Raw genomic sequence first — 19,486 nt, forward strand, 5'->3', positions numbered from 1 at the left:
TCCTTTTTGTTTCATCTTGTGAACTACTGACAATACTTCTCCCAAATATTGTTTCTATTTGCATTTATTTGCAGAAAATGAAAACTGGAGAAACAGTTGAAAATTACATAAACTACGCTCTGTATTTTTTCAGATCTCAAATACTGCAAAGAAAACACTTCACTTTTAAGCAATACAACAGTAATATTTAGGAAAAGTTAGAACAGTTTTAATGTGTCTTGTCAAGCTGTCAGTCTTTCACATTGCTGTTGGATGACTCTGTCACTCCTGAGGTTTGATTTTGTTGTAATTCAACAGACACTGGACTGGAATGACCACGATTCATCTAGAAATGCTGCTTAAATAAAAAAGTGGAATGTTATTTAGAGTCTAGTTTTTAGCAAAGAAATGCAGAGTCACCAATAGGGATCAGTGTGTTCTTCCTTGCAAGTGGTCACATAGGAATGACTCGTGGAACAAATAAGAGAAACCCAGTGTAAGTTTGTGTTAGAAAGTCAAAGACATGCACCTTAATAACATTCTGCTCAGTGTGTGACAGAACAAGATTCTTTTGTTCTCAAACACACACACAGTGCCAGTATCATCAAACAGCTGTTCAGCACCAGGCTGATGATCTGTTGCCTGATCGTTGTTAAGACATTACAATGACATTCACCGTGATGTGTGCATGTTTATTTGTGAACGTAAACAACAGCACATACACGCTCATGTTTACCTATTTAAATAAATGAGATCCAAACCATAACCATACTCCATCACTAAACACATCCACAAATGTAATTTCACTCTGAGGGCAATTTTGCAAAAGACATAAAAATTCACTTATGGTTATTGACAGCATTGATTTGGAAGAATATGTCATCAGACACAGACAGCTGCTGATACTAAACTAGTTCACAGTAAGCAGGCTGTGCCCGGTGACTGGAGCCTTCATGCGCACAGTACGTCCTAATAAAATGTAGTTTTGTTTTTTACGATTATTGATAACACGCTTGCTAACAGCACGTATCATTACTAAACGGTATGTTACAATGGCGTTTGGTAAATATACATCAGACGTCTCCCCTGAGATGCGTATGTGAACACACAAACACGCATACAGACGTTGTACATGTACCCTCAGCCTCACCCCAGGCATTCTAGAGGGATGCAGGCTCAGAGGGGTTGCCATGGAGACCTGTTTACTGCGCTCCGTTCCCCCAGTGCACTGTGGCCAGATGATTGCCCCCTTATCTGAAAAGATCACAACACACACCAGCAAACACATGCTTGGAGACGGATGCATCACACATACTTGTGCAAACGTACATCAAAACACATTCTGTCTAAAAATAACATCCTAATGGTTTCGATTTTTCAAAAAAAAATGAAAGAGAATGGGTGATCTATTAAGATTTATTTGTGACTTTTTGTTTTTTATGGTTTGAGAAAGTAGGCAGAAGACAGGAACGATGAGGAGGGAAAAGCAGGGCCGGATTATCCAATGGGCATTATGGGCACAGGCCCAGGGGCCCATGCGCGCTTGGGGCCCATGCAAGGGAAAACATTTTCACATAACAGCGCCATATTCATTCTGCCGTGTGCGCTTCTCTCTCCCGCGCACATGGAGGTGCACACACAAAACAGTGTTTCTAAATTAGGAAGTCTGTCTTTTGATTTAATAACTTTTACGAGCCCTTCAGCGGCTTTTGTTTAGAAGAAGCGCATAGCCACAAATCTAGCGACTTCTCGGATAAACCTTAGCTTTCATTCAGTGGGAAAATATCGCCAGTGCTGCCCCGCGAGAGCGAGGTCTCTCTTTCCCGGCAGGAAGAAGCAGCACCATACGACAGGTAACTCGTGAATAAAATGAGTACAAAACAGCGTTTCCAACAACCTGTCACTAGCCGGGTTTCCATCCAAAGTTGCCAATTTAGCTTATGCGCAAAATTGGAATATCGCATAAAACATTTGCGAATAAGCACCGTTTCCATCCAACTAGTCAACCGTCACTTCCTAATAAACTGGCACTAAATATCAGTAAGAAAAGTAAGAGAAGCCACTGAATATAATAGTTTTCATATATAATAATACTTGCGCAAACAGACGATTAGAAAACTCGATAAATGCGGTGCTTTTGTGGATGCCTGCTGTTCGGGAAACACAGTCGTGACAGTTCTAAGAGGCAATTACAGAAATACTTGACGACTTTGCTCAGGCGTTTAAGAATGACCATCACAACATTTCTGATGCTGTGTCACAAGATCATTAGCCTACTCTGGTTAGTCAGGTTACACCGGCCGTCTCATGCAGTTACGTGACTTTTTGGAGGAATTTATTCGGCAAATGCGTTTCCATCTCCTATTATTCGCATTAACCCTTTTTCGCAAAAATGAAAAACCACCTCAAGCGAGCGTAAAAACGTTTTTGCGAATTAAGGGTTTTTAATTCGAAATTTGGCGTTTCCATCACTCGTGTCTGATGCGAAACTTCAAAATGCGAATAAAACCATGATGGAAACCCGGCTACTGTTATCGACTGTTTGGATATATAAATATGATATATAAATATGAACAAAGTTCGTCGGTAAATATGCACATGGTTACCATGAGGCTGTGTGAAAGAACAAATAGTCGAAATCGCCGCTTTTTATTGTGAGTTGTTAGATGATGTCACGTCATGAACTGACAACAGAAACTGAAAATATGTCAATGAGAACGATTTTATTGTTGTAAATATAATGAGTTGATATACCCTCGCGGCTGTCTTAAATCTTAAAAGATTAGAGGTTTTTTACATTTATTTGGTGGTGTTTCCTTGCCAATTGTGAATTATTTTATATTGATATAATGTTGATCAGTAATTGCCTTACTTTACCAATATTTAGCCTTCATTATTAGATAATCAACAGTGCTTTTACATACATTGCAAAATGTTTAAAAAATAAATATGATGATGTCATAATACTGTATATATGCTAAAGAATACTTATAATACTTGTTAATGTCGTTTACTGTAACACATTACACGCTTACATAATAACGTGAGTGGAGAGGTGCTTGTTACACAAATAAAGTTTATGGACAAATTACTCTTGTAGTATAATCATTGACAAAGACTGCCCTGCCCGTTTAGTCTTTGAAAAAATGAAGATGGAAATATTTTAGAATTGCATTTAAGAATATTTTTAAGAACTTTCTGTAATTTATCTTAAGAAAGTTCTTATATTTTCTCTTAAGAACAGTTTTGTGAATCTGGCATGTTTCTGTTGAATTATGGAAGAATCTGATAGAACTGAATTAAAAGGTTGAGGTGTGGTAGTGTGTGCTTGAATATGGCAGTGAGTTACAGTATGCAGGGAAAGGTCTTAATATTGTTGTTGCTGGTCCAGGAAGGCCTTGTTGCAATCTTGTTGTAAATCCTGTATGATGGAGGATGTGTACAGGTGTTGATATTGTCCTTCAGGTTGTGATCATAGTTTGTAACCTAATCCTGTAATCCTGAAACATAGAGGTGTTTCATACACATAGTACCCTAGGCTAATTTAAAACTTTATTGTGCGCATGTGTGTGTATGGGGGGTCCATAAGACACTTGTGCCCAGGGGCCTCTGAGTTCTTAATCCGCCTGGGAAAAGAGGATACAAGAATAAAAGTTGGTCGCAAGTCAGCTCAGTGTATCTGGATTATGTCTTAGATCTACTGTCTCTAACAAATAAGATATATTATTATTATATGCAGATAGACCAATTGTTCTCTTAATGCAGATCTAATTGCATGTGTCAGTTCAGTAAGTTTCTTTGTAATTTTAAGGTTACTTATTTTAGTGTATGTGTGTTGTCAAAATAAATTCTCTTATTTTTCTCACTGTTGTTTTTTTAGTTGGGAACTCAAAGACTCTCACCACAACTCATCCTTCCCAGCAGGAAAGTGAAACTCTTCACAGAGATAAGAGCCTTCGCTGGAGGATAAAAGCTGACGGTCAACATGCACACACAACACACAACACACACACACACACACACCACACACACACACACACACACACACACCACACACCAGTTGGTTCCATGTTTTACACATTCCATAGACGCCAATGGTTTATACTGTACAAACTGCATATCACCCTACCACACTGTAAAAAGTAATGAGTTGAGTTTACTTAGAAAACCTGTGGAAACTGATTACCTCAGAATTTTCAAGTAAATTCATTCATAATTTTTAAGTTGATTAAACTTACAACAACTTTGTATAGTTAACTTCTGTATTTGCAAAAATTACCTGAAAACTTGAGTAAAGGAAACTCAGTAAAACAAGTTCAGCTAACTTACAGATTTAAGTTAAGCTTAACACAGAGAACTTAAATAAAAGAGTTATTTCAACATGTCTACTAGTTGAAATTACTAGAAAAACGTGTGGAAACTGATTACCTTAACTTTCTCAAGTAAGTTGTACTCAAACCTCTAAGTTGTTAATACAAAGACAGACAACAGATCGTTGGCACAACAACAAAGTCATTTATTTCTATAAAACATTAACAACAATGTTCATTCAAGTCCTTCTGACATCAGTCAACAATTCTGAGATAAATGCACATACTGTATTGCACTCTGGAAAGATAAAAGATCAATGTAACTTTTTCACATCTTTAACTTTTCACAAAACGTTAAATGTAGAATTGGAGAAAAGTGACGTTACTGCATTAGAATATGTTTCAGAGATAGTATTTTAAGTTTCAGAGACTTGTGCCCGAGTGACAAAATCACCGCCTGGATGAAATCAAAGTTGTTCTTCATTACTGGAGGGTACTCTAAATTCAGAGCATAAAAGAGCCCAAAAAGGAGGCACATGGCTTGGGTAAGATTTCTTCCATTAGACTTGTACCTTCCAAAAAGATGGCAGTGGATGTGGCGTCAAGGTTCAGCGAGTTAGGTATGGTTTCACAGTCCTTAGGGTTCAATGTCAATATGCCGCTTGAATTGCCTTCATCATCATAGTCCTAAAGATGACATAACAAAAATTTAGTCAAAATAATTAACAACATATTTTAAGACAACATATCGTCACTGTCCGACAGAAACCTGGAATCTCCAAACTTGTTCATTTTCATTTTTTTTCCATAAATCATTAGTCATGTTTAACGTCTGCATGTGGGTTTTGCAAATATTTAACCAATATATAAAGTATTTAAAAAAGCTTGTGATGAAACCTCAAAACTCTGTTGGATCCCTTCTGGCCTGCCCATGGGCCTGGTGCATGTTAAGGGGTTAAATATACAAAAAGATCATAGAAATTGAAGGCCAGCTATACAAATTAAACCTCTTCTGAAACTGCTAATTTGACACTTGAAAAGTGATCTAAATAGCATTTCTCAAAATAATTGATTAAACGTTTACATTTTGTTCTGCATGATTTCTAGTGGGTTTTAATTCTCCATAACACATTTGACTTCATTTTCTTTCTGTCTGTCATTTCTAACCTTCTTTTGTCCTACTTTTCTTTTACTTTCCTCCTCTTTTCTGTTCTTTCTTTGACTTATTTTTTCCCATCTTAGTTGTGTCTTTATTCTTTTGTCTAAATTTCTAGCCTAATTCCATCTTTTCTTTAGTCTTCTACGTTAATTTTCTTAAAGCCTTATCTATTTTTTTCTTCCCTTCTAAATAATTCATTTATATTTCTCTTTTCCTTATTCCATTCTTTGTTTCTGTGTCCGGAATATTTGGTTCAAGAACTATTTGCATTACTAAAGGCAAAGTTTCGTGAACTAAGTTTTCCCTCAATCGCATTCGCAACCGCAAAAGGTACTATTTAGTGACGTAAGCCGGTCGACAGCGATGTCATTTAAGCGCGTCCGTTGAACAACGACAAACAACCAACAACAGAAGTTTGGCCTGTCAGCGTTTGCTTATGTTACGGATCGTTCTCTTCCTGCTGGTTTAGATTCTGCCTAGGAGAAGGAGCTAAAGTGTTCCTCCAAACTAAAATTCCGTCCGGTTCCTGCGGTGCGAACAACAAAAAGAAGGTACTTCTGCCAAATCTTCCCGGAACTATGAAATCGTTCCTGCAGTGCCAAAGCCCCATAATACCAGAACAAAACAGACAAAACTACTTACAATACATGTCTTGTAAAAATCAGTGGGGTCTTCTCCGAGGAGGAGTGGAAGGCCATGAATAACTGCATCTCCCAATGATGTCAGATTTCTGAAAAATTATTTTAAAAATTATTATTTAATAGCATACACACAACACAGAGCAAACAACACTTGCAAATGCAAAGAACTTGGGAGTCTGTGGAGCTTACATTATTTTCAATGTTGAATGTTGAAATTCTGTTGCAGAATCTTCTTAAGTTTAGAGCCAATGTCTCCCCCTTTGGCTCTGAGATGTCAACGGTCCAGTTCTAGAAATAATTCGGTTTGTAGGTCTTTGCCAGATATAAGAGTGAACTCTGCCAGAATCTAAAAAAAGTGACAATCCGCAATTAAACATTCACTTTTCACTGAAATGTAAAAGTATGAATTTCATTTTATGCTCTTTTATTTCTATAGAACAAGTTAATGATACAATATGAACCCAATACAATACAAGAATATTTACTAACCTGACACTCCATAAAGAGTGCTGGCCACCTTTCCACTGTATCCTTCACAGCAGGTTCCCTCTCCATCAGTTTTTTTCTACTGTAGTGTTTCAACATCTGTCGTCAGAATTTAAAAAACAAAACAGGAAAAAATAATTACAATGAATAATTACTTATTAATGGAACAATCATAATTCGTAAATAGCATCACGTGCAAAGTAAGATGCGCGGTTTTTACATATCAATATTGATGCCCCACACACTTCCAACGGATTAGGATAGTTTACAAACTGTACATAAAATCAAATATTCGGTGAAAATCGACGTTTGTAATTTAGTTTGTTAGTCACTGGTCTCAAATGGCGGTTAGAGAGTAACGTTAACGTTAAGTTACTAGACGGAAAACTAGCGCCTCTTCATCTATCCGCGTAATCCCTTTTACTTAATTTATTATGCTCAATACAATGACGACTAAATACACGATTAGAATGAGATTCATGAGAAGGTCACCACCATACCTAATTGTGCTGTCAGATCCTGAAGACGTGAAGTTCTTCGGCTCTGCCTCGCTGTCTTCCATCGGCTACGGCGGTTACCTGTGCTAGCATGTGCACTTTCGCTTTGCGCATGCGCACGTTTCATAGACTCTGCCACGTGAGATCAAAAATGTGTTGAATACGTTACAAAAAGAGTACAATACATGAACGCATATTAAGTTTCGTTCTATGCTGGAACTTAATGCTGGAACTTAATTACAGAGGCCCTATAAAATTCAAACTCTGATACAATGGAGGATGACGTATATCGATCATTATGGGCTTGCAATAAGCTTATATACTATTGGTTGTTATTTAAGATAATTCGTTGTTGGTTGTGAGAAAGACAAGAATCAGAACATACATTTGCGTGCGTGCGTAATATATATATATATATATATATTAGTTGTATTCACTATGGAATGTATTATTTTTAATAACACCTTTGGCACCATATTCGGTAAACAGGTCTTTAGTAAGACTCACTCGATGCTCTAAAGTACAGTGTACTTAAATTGTTTAGTTTAACCCTCGAATCCACCTAAAAGTTCATTTAACACAACATAATCAAGTAAAGTCAACAAAGTTTACAAAATCAGTTAAATTTACAAGATCCTCTTAAGTAGATTCAGTTATTACTTTTTACAGTGCACTAAACATCACACAACACTTTCTGCTCTTTTAGATTTTCAAAAAAGTTAATTGTATGATTTATAAGCTTGTTTCCTCATAGGGACCAAACATTTTTTTTTGTCCCCACATTTTGTCCCCATATCGCAGGGTTTACCAGGAACACACGCACGCACGCACGCACGCACACACACACTAACCCAAACTCACACAGCTGAGTTCAGTTCTGCCATCAGGAGGTGATCTTAACTAATATGATTTTGCAAATCTCTCCAAAATGAGCAGCCCCCCGTGTGTGCAGCTGTTATAATGGATTTATCCACTGCTGAGTCAATAAATCATAGATCTGCTCTGTTCCTCTCTCTCTTTCACTATCTATCACTGATTCTGTCTAACTCTAAACAATAAGCCGGCGCTGACCAGACAGATAAGGTTCTGATGTGAGCTCTTATGCAAACTATATATGACTTCAAAGTCTAGTGAGCGATAGAGGAAATAATGAGATTGGTTGTGTGATGGTTGTGTGATGATGAACAGCAGTGGTGGGAACGGATGTTACTGGTGAGCTGCAGTCAGTGTCCCAGTTTTTTTCTTTATTTGGGATCTATCTATCTATATAGTATGTACAAAAGACTGAAAACATTAGTGAAAATGCTTTTGTTCCTCTGATGTAAAAAATTGAAATTGTATGTAATATGTTACCAGTTATATTATTACCAAATCAATTGAATTGAAATATTACATACATTTCTAGTTTTTTTAGTATGCTTTGCTTTATTGATATGATGTGGTGGCATGAACCCCATGTTTTAATGTGCAAAACGCTAAATATTTGTGGATTTTATGTTGTTTAATTCTATTTTTATTGTAAAATATTCTGTTTATTACTGTTGTTTTATTTTATTATATTTTTAGTGTAAAATATTCTGTTTATTACTGTTATAAATAAGATTTCAGAATTGAATGTCTCATGTTTGGACATTACATATGTATATGTATTTAAAATGTGCCACAGGCTGTGCGTTCATTACTTACAATTATAGAAATACTCTTAATCTGTGTAATGATGTGATTCCAGGTTGTACTACATCCAACACCCAACAGTCCCAAACAATGTGAGCTCCATAAAATGACTGTTACCAAAGGATGCTCAGATGACCTGAAGATCAAACTGGCTGTCCGTATGGACAAACCACAGAATATGAAGCATTGTGGGTAAGTAACATCTGTATGCATCAATGCATGTCTGAATTACCAGTGGCACACTATTGAGATTTGTGTTTTGCTGCTACAAACATGAAAGGTCAACTGTAGAATGGTTCATATGATCCACTTTGTCAACTCCACTTTTAACTAGATTAATGATACTTTGTTCTAGTAACACATATTATGCCTTCAGCTCTTGTGATCTTATGGCGCCATCTGGTGGACAGAGTAACACGTGTGACTGCAGGTTTACAGTAAACTTTTAAAAACCTGAATTAGATTTTCTGCACAATACATTTTTAAGCAAATACCTACTGTATGATATTTTTCAGTATAATTTGCAAGTAAACTTTGTGGTTGTTTATGTAGTATAATAATATAAAACATAATGTCATATAAAGTAATAACTTACTTTTATGTCTGGATTTACTGAAAAAAAAATTGTTGGCAATTTATTTTTTGGCTTTTTTTTAAGAATTTTTGCGTGAAAGCTATTAATAAGGGTTTTCAGTGCATGTTGATATTTTTTATTGATAGGCCTATTTATTGTGTTGAAATAAAATTTCCTATAATATATGTAATTCTGTCAATATATGTAAATCCTAATATATCTAAATCCTTTAGAAATTTTTACTTAAATGCGTTTTGCTCAGTAGACATCGAAGCTCTACTCTACAACATATAGTACGGTGTGTCACTGGACAAGACGTATTACATATTTAACCATCAGGTGGCAGTAAAACTGCATGTAAAAATTCTGTATCCTTTCTTTCGGTTCCAACTCGCATCCTATCTTGTTGATGGAGGCACTTATTTCTCAATAAATCTGCATTTTATTTAGTAACAGGTCACCAATGTTTTTATTATTTAATTATTTATTTAATAATATACACTACCGGTCAAATGTTTAGGATCACTTGAAAAAAAAATGTTTCGCATGATCTTAAAAATCTATTAATCTGAAGGTGTGTTTTTCAATGTTTGAAATCACTTTTGTAGACAAAAATATAATTGTGCCAACATATTAATTCATTTTATTAGAAAACCTTTTTTTAAAAATATTTTTTAAATGGATTATTAGGACCAAATAATAAAGCAGTCAATGAGAGTCCAGCACAGATAGAAATTCCATCAGTGCTGTTTAAAACTCTCCCCGGGTTAAGACCTCAAGAAGCTGGATGATAAAATGCGAAGTGTACAATTCTAGTCAAAGGGTTGCTACTTTAAAGATGCTATAAAATAAAATATAACAAAAAGTTCATTTATTTTGGAATTCCCACAGCTACATTTGTGTTATTTCATGGTTTTGATGGGTTTAATATTATTCTAAACTGTGGAAAAATATGAATAAAGACTAATCCTAAACTTTTGACCAGTAGTGTATATAAATATAAATTTATGAGTGACAGAAACAGTCTGTTTCCATGATAATATTAGATGATAAATGTTTAGCTTTTATCATATTTTATGTCATTAAATAATTAATCAAATTTTGTCCTTGATTTAAACTTGGATTTACAACTGTTAGACAGATTGTTACATATAGTTCTTATATAGTTCTATAGTATTTATATAATATTTATTAGTATCTTACATGTTGAGTGTATTTTATTATTTAATTTTTTTTTTAATTTTCCATACATAGCTATTAATGTAATTACAGTATGCTGAACATGTGTACAGGATATAATTCTCTCTCTGTACATTACTAGTGTCAATAAAAATCTGAGAGAAAAGCAATAGTTGCCCAACACATCCACATGCCATATCTTGACACTATAATGCAACACCTGGTTTGTGTCTGTTCACAGATACCTTTGGGCCATTGGGAAAAACCTGTGGAAAAGATGGAAGAAGAGATTCTTTGTGTTAGTGCAGGTATGTGCTTTATCACCTCAGTGCCACTTCTAATGGAGGCTGTTTCCTCCCCTACCGATTCTGAGTTTTCATCAAGTGCTGTGCATTTCCATTTTCATTGTGCGTGTCAATATCAGTCGAGTGAAGTACACTGGATCCCTGGTTCATTCTGATCCAGCATTACAGCAGTGCGTCAGGTACTTCGCTGAAGCCTTTTTTATTTCTGTCCCCTTTGTGTGAGCTTCAGTCAGCTCGTCTGTGCTGGATTGTAACATGTCTGAGAGCTAAAACTTGACAGGCGGCCTTGACTTAGTAAAGGACCAGCACTCGCAGCTAAAAGAGCCCACATCACACGCCCACCAGTCGCTCGCAGCTACGGCAACAGCAAGTGACAAACAAAAGTCAATACACTGACATGATTTATTTACCTTCGTGTACGTCTGCATGGGTCTGTGTGCAAAACATTTTGCCGTGCCCTGTTTGGGTAAATACGCCAGAAAAATATGCCAGAATGCGCTTTTTGGGTATTTTGTCTTTTATTTTATTGGTTTCACACTTTTTGTTTATTTGTTTGTTTTTTCCTGATGTAAGTATTTACACAAACACCACAGTTCCATCTGTTTCTAACCTGGGCTTGTGAATGTAATTGTTAAGGTTGGCATAATTTCAAACCCAAGGATACAGTATGTGACATCAAGGTTTACATGCATGTTTCTGATTGTCAAAAAAAAATGTATTGTCAAAATAAATCAGAAGGAAATTCGGTCAGCATTTACCTTTATTTAATTCCAAACCTTTTGTGAAACATGAGAGAGCTTTAAAAGAATAATATTTGGCTAATTTAAAAAAAATGTCATATGGGTATGAGTACCTTAATAACAGTATCTTATGTCTACAATATTTATTTATTTATAAAAATTAAAATGTAGTTATTTATTTTCCATTGGATCAACTTATATAATACGGATGTGAATCCTTACCCTAAATTTTTTAAGTTGTTTCAATGAAAACCTTTTTTCAGTGTATAGACCACTTCCCAAGATGTGAACACTGATCCAACTGCACTTTTATTTTTTTTAATCTTACATATACAGTATAATTAAATCCTAAAGATATTCATTTAACATTTTGATTTGGTTATAAAGGTTCTGTTGGTTGTGTTTTGGTCAAATGTTTGTCCTATGTTGAAACAGGATGTTTTCTGGACCAGCGTTGAACCATCGTTGTTAACATCTTCCAAATTGATCTATAGGCTAGCCATTATAACATTTTCTTTTTTTAGATCTAGGGAATCGTGCTTACTGATGGTGTTATTAACATCACGCTAACCTGTTCTGTGATGTCCCTGTACTTATTGTGATTATACCTGCATTTATTTCTACATACTAAAGTGACCAGGGTTTGATTGACATTGGAGCGATTGTGTATACATGTGGGGTTGTGTTACACGGTGGGTGTGAGTTCACTGTTGCATTATTCGTAGATAATTGCTACACCACGTAGACCATTTAATTGTCCTGTTTGATAAAAAATGGCTTTGAAAAAGGCCGTCATGTTGCCTTTGGTGACAGTTCCATGTTATTAGTTAGTGTGCATTGTATTTCTAAACAAGGCAGTGGTAATATCTCTTCCTCTATGCATCTGCAGCCCCCCAAATCTTGTATTTAGTGCCTCTGAGTGGCCATGCCGCTCTCTCTGTAAATTGGAAGCATAAGGCCCAGCATTATGATTCAAAGTGAAGTCTAATTATTTTACGGTTGGTAGGCAATGTGACAAAACAGCGGGCAGATGCTCTCTGCTTTCTTTTTTTCCACTCGTCTCCTCTCTCTGCTGCTCCGGCTCAAGCGTGCATCTGAATATGGTAATGCGTTCGAGTGACCTGGAGGGGTAGAAGTGTGCGGGTGGCATCCTGCTTTATATTTCCACCGTTGAATCCAGCCAATACCGCCTGATCGATTTTCACAAGCCCGTCTCTCTGTTTCCGTCCAAATGCGATTCGCAGAGCATCAACAATAACAAGGTTATTTAAAAGAGCAAAAGCACGCAGGGGTAATCAGAAAGCAAAGTCATTTAAAATCCTTTAACCGTCGGTTTGACAGCGGGTCAGTGGCCCCACCGGCTACACGGTGAGCGAGCGCTCCGTCATACAGCTTCTGTAGCTTTTGACAGGCCCAAACTTTAGCGCCTGAGCGTGTTAGAAAGCGGGTCGATGGAAGAGTGTGTGTATTTGCACGTGGGGGGTGTGTGCCCCAGCGGAGTCCCGAAGGCACCTGGGTGCCACCAAGCCATATCGGAGCCCCGGAGCCAGCCCAAGTGCCCGTCACACACATGACATTGAATTTATCATGTCACTCGAAGACGCAGCTCTCCGCAGAGTGAGAGAGGCCTGCCACTTTCAGCAGAGGTGACGGAGGCACTGAATTGGTGTGGCGCTGTGGACGGAGCCGGGGTGTGACGGCGAAAGGGTTGACAGCAGCGTGTCTGTGTGTGTAATGTGAGAGAGTGCATTCTTGTGTGTGTATTATGACTGGCACCTAGCTGTACGACTCACATCCAGGCTGACAGTATGTCGTTCCACTCCTCTGACAGTCCTGTTTGATTGACAGGACAAAACCAAAGCCCAAACCCGCCCAGATAGTGACCAAGACAGTCTCCCTCTGAGCACCCTTAATTTGAACCCTGACACTTTTAATACACACAGTTAATAGAAATTAAATATGTGTTTTCTATATTATTAGTTGTATTGCATTTTCTGTCTGTCCGTCTTTCTGTCTGTCTGTCTATCTGTTTATCGGTCTGTCTATCTGTTTATCGGTCTGTCTATCTGTTTATCTGTCTGTCCGTCTTTCTGTCTGTCTGTCTATCTGTTTATCTGTCTGTCCGTCTTTCTGTCTGTCTGTCTATCTGTCTATGAATGAATTTTCTGTCTGTCCGTCCGTCTGTCTGTCTCTATTTGTAAATTAATTGTCTGTCTGTCTGCCTATCTTATCTATGAATGAATTGTCTGTACGTCCGTCTGTCTGTCTATGAATAAATTGTCTATCTGTCTGTCTGTCTGTCTGTCTGTCTGTCTATCTATCTTTAAATGAATTGTCCATCTGCCCATTTGTCTATGAATAAATTTTCTGTCTGTCCATCTGTCTATCTATCTATGAATTAATTGTCTGTCTGTCTGTCTGTCTTTGAATGATCTGTCTGTCCGCCTGTCTGTATATGTCTGCATAAATAATAAAAAAGATCATGTCTAAATTAAATCTGTGATTGCAGATTGTTTGTTGTTTATGCAGAGTTTTGGATAAAAAGTGACATTTGTCTTAAAACAGTGAACGTCAATAAAAAGCACCCGTTATGGTAGATTAACAAGTGTGTGTGTATATCTCAATGTTCTCTCCAGGTGAGCCAGTATACCTTTGCCATGTGTAGCTACAGAGAAAAGAAAGCAGAACCTGTTGAACTTCTCCAACTGGACGGATACACTGTGGATTACACCGACCCTCAGCCAGGTCACTGCAGCCAATCAAAATGCCACAATTCCCATGACATCACAATGATTTCTAGTTGTGTTTGCATTGAAATCTACTGGCTAACCATATAATCTTCTACTGACCCGCGCAACTGTTAGACCAGCAGGTGGCATGTGTTTCTATAGTTTAAACTCATTTAAAAGCAAGGGATAGGTGACTCATTTCATTAATATTAAACAAACACAGGTAATGAAGTAGTTAAGCCCAATTATGTTCAAATTAAAGCTATGAATCCTTGCATAAAACATGCACAGTGGCATTGGAAATGAAAAACTGAAATGTAGTGTCTGAGCAGTTTAAAAAGGTGAATAGCATTTTAGATATCTTGATAATTTGAGTGTTGAGTGTTGATATTTATTGAATGAATCAATGGTAGTCAAGATCTAGCACAGAATTTTAAATATTGTCACAAAAAATTGCATGAAGTAAATTACAACATTACACTGTAAAAATAGTTTTTAATCATGAAAAAAATGATTGAATTGGACTAGATTAGGTTACGCCAACAAAAGATGATAACACCAGTCCAAACAGTAACTTTTACAGCATTTATTAATCTTAACTAATGTTAATTTATTAACAATCTCAATAAGGGATGTTAATGTTTACAGTACCGTCATATTGTAATTTTCAAATAGTTTATAAGGATCAAATGAAGCAGAATTAGCGTTTAGCATTACGTTTCAAACACAAATAATGAATATGTCAAATGCAGGTCTGGATGGCGGTCGGACATTCTTCAATGCTGTAAAGGAGGGAGATACTGTGATATTTGCCAGCGACGACGAGCAAGATCGAATCTTGTGGGTTCAGGCAATGTATCGTGCCACGGGCCAGTCCCACAAACCCGTCCCCCCAACCCAGGTGCAGAAACTTAACGCCAAATGAGGGACTGCACCACAGCTCGACGCCCCCATCTCTCAGTTTTGTAAGTGTGGAATACTTCCAGTCCACAGTTCGACTCCTGCTGATCGCAGTCACACACACGCAGGGCATTCATAATGACACTGTTAGCGTTCAGAATATTATTACATTTAGATTATCTTGACATTTATGCATTTGGCAGATGCTTTTATCCAAAGCGATTTACATTGCATCATACTACTCAATTGAGTATGCGCAATCCCTGGGATGGAACCCACGACATCGGCGTTGCTAGCACCATGCTCTAACCACTGAGCTACAGAGAAGCATGTGCCATGTCCCATCTCACTATACAATAGAGTCAATACATTTCCATTCAAAGCAACACCTTGATCTTTTAACTCCATATTTGCCAATTATCAGTGTACGCCTACTTCTTATTGTAAGAAAGTGAAAACTCACTTGTTTATATATTGCTCGTGTCTTATGTCCCTTTATGTGTTTTCCCTTTTATTGCCCCTGTTGTACTCCCCTTTGTTTTTCACTACATTATCCCATTATACCTTTTCTCCTCTTGTTATTATTGCCCATATAAACAAGCGTATCGAATCTCTTTTCACAAGCTTTGCTTATTGCACTCTTTGTAAAGGGAGTCGTTTCTTTCTTTCTCTCTGTGCTGTCTTCTACTCCATGCGAGTCTATATGTCATTCTGGTTTGTTCCCTCTTACCCTGCTCTCTTGTAGCCGGACTGAAGGGTAAGTGTTTCCCTGTAGCAGGCACAGATCAGATAAACCGCTCTGGATTATCTGACACAAGTAATGTGCTATTCGCTATTACCCCTTCTCTCTGCAACACGTCCTTATCAGTCTCCTCCTGTTTTGGTTTGAAATACACGCTTGGATGCATGTGAAATTTCATTTGTCTAGTTGCATACTTGCCCTCTCTCAACATGGCTTCATGGGGTCAAACGCCACTGACGCAAACAAAGGCACCCATAGAGAAAAAAAACGCATCCATCTGTTTTCTTCGAGGCGGTTCATTGGCGAAGGAAATCCCATGCAGTTGCAATAAAGATTTCAAACCGAATGGAGAATTTGGTAAATGATATAATTACAGTGATTTTCTTGATAGTAGTTGTTGATTTATTGTGCTAAATGAATTCTGCGAAACTACTGGCGTGTTCTGCACCCTTCAGCAGCTGGTAATGACAATGTTAAGGGTGGCATGCTATGAATAAAACAGTGTATCGGCACCCTGATTATTTCTGGAAGCTATCAGTGGAATGTTACCAAATAACTACTTGCTAGTTCACACCAGCTTCCCTTATTCATATATAGTCCTGCCACCACTGTTTTTGTTTTTTTTGCTCGAGCCTTACGACAGCATCGAATTAAATTGTTGTGGTTGCAGTTTTAAATGTGCGGATTAGGATGTAATCTGACAACATTGACTGTTTGTGAGTGTTTTTGGTTCTAGATGAGATTTTTTTTCTTGTTGTTGAAGCTGTGGACCCAGTATGTTTTGCCCTTCTTGATATTTTTGTATAAATGAGAGTCGGCAAATATGCATCTTGAATATAGATCAGCAGACAACGTGTGTTTATTTATCATAACGTACATCCTGTAAACTAATGTCACAGCTATGCTGTGATAAACATGCCTTTAATTGTATAGCTAAAAACCCTTTTGCCACACACAAATAATTCCTCGCACAATGTCTTGGTAGTATTTCCTTTTGTTTTACTTTAGAGCTACTAACAGTTTAGACTAACATGTTTCTTTCCTCACTTTTGGTAGGATACTGCTCCTGTATTCTGTATGTTAAAGCCATCTTTTGTATTTTAAAGCCAGGTGCACTGTGACAAATGGGAATGTTTACCTGGTCAGTGACATTTTGAGATTACTGGGGTTTTGTCGACTTGCATGAATGACATAATGGCTTAATAACTAAAAGCGGTTTAACCTGGAGTTGTTTATTTGGTTATTGGTGAATGATAAAACAGAAACTAATGACAATAATGACAGTTCATGGATTTCTTTTAACAGTATGTTTTCTGATAAACAAAGAATAACAAACAAAAATTACAATCTTAATAAATAAATAATATAATATAATATAATAAATCATTATGAATTTCTTCCCCTGAGCAACTTATTTACTGATCACTCTGAAACAAAGAAAACACTGATGGACGGTGAATGTCAGCTATAGGGTCAGGGCTCAGTGTGATAAGAACTGAAATAGCGATGGAGCTCTAAAAGTGTCTCACGTATAGACTTGTCTGCAGGCCTGATGAGGGTGGCCATATTGTTGGAAACGGACTTTAAACACAGATTAAATTAGAAACCACTTAATAAACTATGTCTCCGCTGTCACTTCTGCATCCCTCTTTTTCTTTATCTCCCTCGGTCTGTCCATCCCTCACTCATTGAAGTGTCCATTCTGTCACATGGGTACCCTCGGCTCTTGTTGGCCCAGGGCTGAATCTCAGACTACCCATCCGTCCATTGTGCTTGTCTGTGCAGATGCATGCGCATAAAAAAAAACCTAGCACTAAATAGCCCCAAATGCTCTTCACTTTGGACTGTCCAAGAGAGAAGATCTATAAATGAAGAGAATCCATCAATCAGTGTCATTTCTGCTCTGCCCTGTTCGGACAGGGCCGACTAATGTCATTGTGTGTTATTGTCCAGAGATCTCCTCTTGTCCAGTGTCAAAGAGACATGACAAGCTCATATTAAGACATAGGAGAACGACACAATGTCACCTTGTTGACTTGTGGCTGATTTCAAGGGGTCATTCCTCTCCTACTGAAAAATAAACAGTAATTATTGAACATGATATAATGAAAGTTTTATAATAATAATTTGATTAACATTATTTAATGTTTGACATAGGCTATCATTAAGTCATAAACATTCATTAACATTTGAATATAAATACAGGAGTTTCTAAGAGTGTAAAACTATGGTTTTTGTTTTCTTGCATTTTTTAAACGAAACTAAAAACTATAGACCACTTCACAGGATGTAAACACTGGTCCAGGGTCCAGAGGCACATGCGGTTTCATTTTAATTTATTTTCGTTTTTAAATCTTAAATATAAAATTAAATCTTAAAGATATTCGTTGAACATTTTGATTTGGTTATAGATATTCTGTTTTTTGTTCAAATGTTTGTGGACTGTAAAACCAGCGTTGAACCAGCATTATGCCATCCGAAGTGGTCTATACATACAAATTCAGCATTACCATGAAATAAAACATTGAATCAAAAAGATACAAAATTCAGAATGTCTTTCACTTCAAAGTATCATAACACGTGTAACTTTTTTACTTTATCTGTCCTGTTAGTCCTGTTAATAATGTGAAGTGATAAAGTTAGTTAAGATGTAGTGCTGTAAAATCAATTAATTCTTAAATAAATGTTTGTTTGTGTTTACAGTATGTATGTGTGGCGTATTTTTATATGTATGAATAAATACACAAACAAACATGTATGTATTTAAGAAATACATATACATATAAATATACACGCCACACATATATATGAATTGAAATCGATTAATTGTCATTATTGGATTTCACAGCACTATTAAGATTTATAATGATTTTATTATATCTTAATAAAGTTTCTGTGTTTTAAACTATTTTAATACAGTTTAATATATCCAATATGTTTAATACTTGCATAAACAAGAATTTAAGCCAAATATAGATATCTCTTATTCGTATTGTACATTAAAAATCTTCCATTACACACATAAGCAAATAAAGTAGCATGTAAAGATGTAAAACCCCAGACGCATTGCAGGAGGTGTGTCTTGTGAATCATACAGTATAGCTCTAAAGCCCCTGGCTGAAACGGGACATTAGAATAAGAATAGCCCCTGACCGGTGGCAGGATTATGAAACGACCCTGCTTATTTGCGCAGGCCCAGATGTAATGCCCAAGCTTACCGACTGCAGAGGAAAGTGAAAATGTGTTGTTGAATTTATTTAGTCCCTTTAATGGACAATGGCTGGCAGGGGCAGGGGGGCTCTCTCAGTCCGGGGTTTAGAGGCACTGGGTTTCTTTAATTAGGGTTGCCCTGAGGGGGGGCAGAGGCCTGCCGACCGAGCAATGAATGGGGGGTGAGCGTGAACGTTGTTGTCGTTTGATTAACAAGGCCAGACCGAGACGCTGGCTCAGGTCTGCTGGATTACAGAGCCAAATAAATCTATCCATAATAATACACTGAAGTATAATGGAACAATATAAGCAAATAACATAATAGTGTTTCTCATACACTCTAATTGAGACCCTGCAGATT

At 37.0% G+C, this 19,486-nt stretch overlaps 1 protein-coding gene and 1 long non-coding RNA gene across 2 annotated transcripts in view; one reads left to right on the forward strand and one right to left on the reverse strand.

Annotated features, from left to right (window-relative positions):
- cadpsa (Ca2+-dependent activator protein for secretion a) overlaps positions 1-19,486 on the forward strand; it is a 105,874-nt gene that overhangs the window by 41,285 nt on the left and 45,103 nt on the right. The window contains 4 exon segments of the mRNA XM_057362768.1: positions 8,802-8,938; positions 10,741-10,807; positions 14,181-14,289; positions 15,026-15,238. Of these exon segments, the coding sequence (XP_057218751.1) occupies positions 8,802-8,938; positions 10,741-10,807; positions 14,181-14,289; positions 15,026-15,238 (526 nt within the window).
- On the reverse strand, positions 4,481-7,170 carry LOC130570896 (uncharacterized). Its single transcript, XR_008965026.1, has 5 exons — positions 7,076-7,170; positions 6,579-6,674; positions 6,279-6,435; positions 6,091-6,178; positions 4,481-4,976 (listed from the first exon to the last, which is right to left on the reverse strand). It is a non-coding gene; the product is annotated as an uncharacterized LOC130570896 (long non-coding RNA).

Source organism: Triplophysa rosa, linkage group LG20 (assembly GCF_024868665.1).
Source record: "Triplophysa rosa linkage group LG20, Trosa_1v2, whole genome shotgun sequence".
Lineage (NCBI taxonomy): Eukaryota > Metazoa > Chordata > Actinopteri > Cypriniformes > Nemacheilidae > Triplophysa > Triplophysa rosa.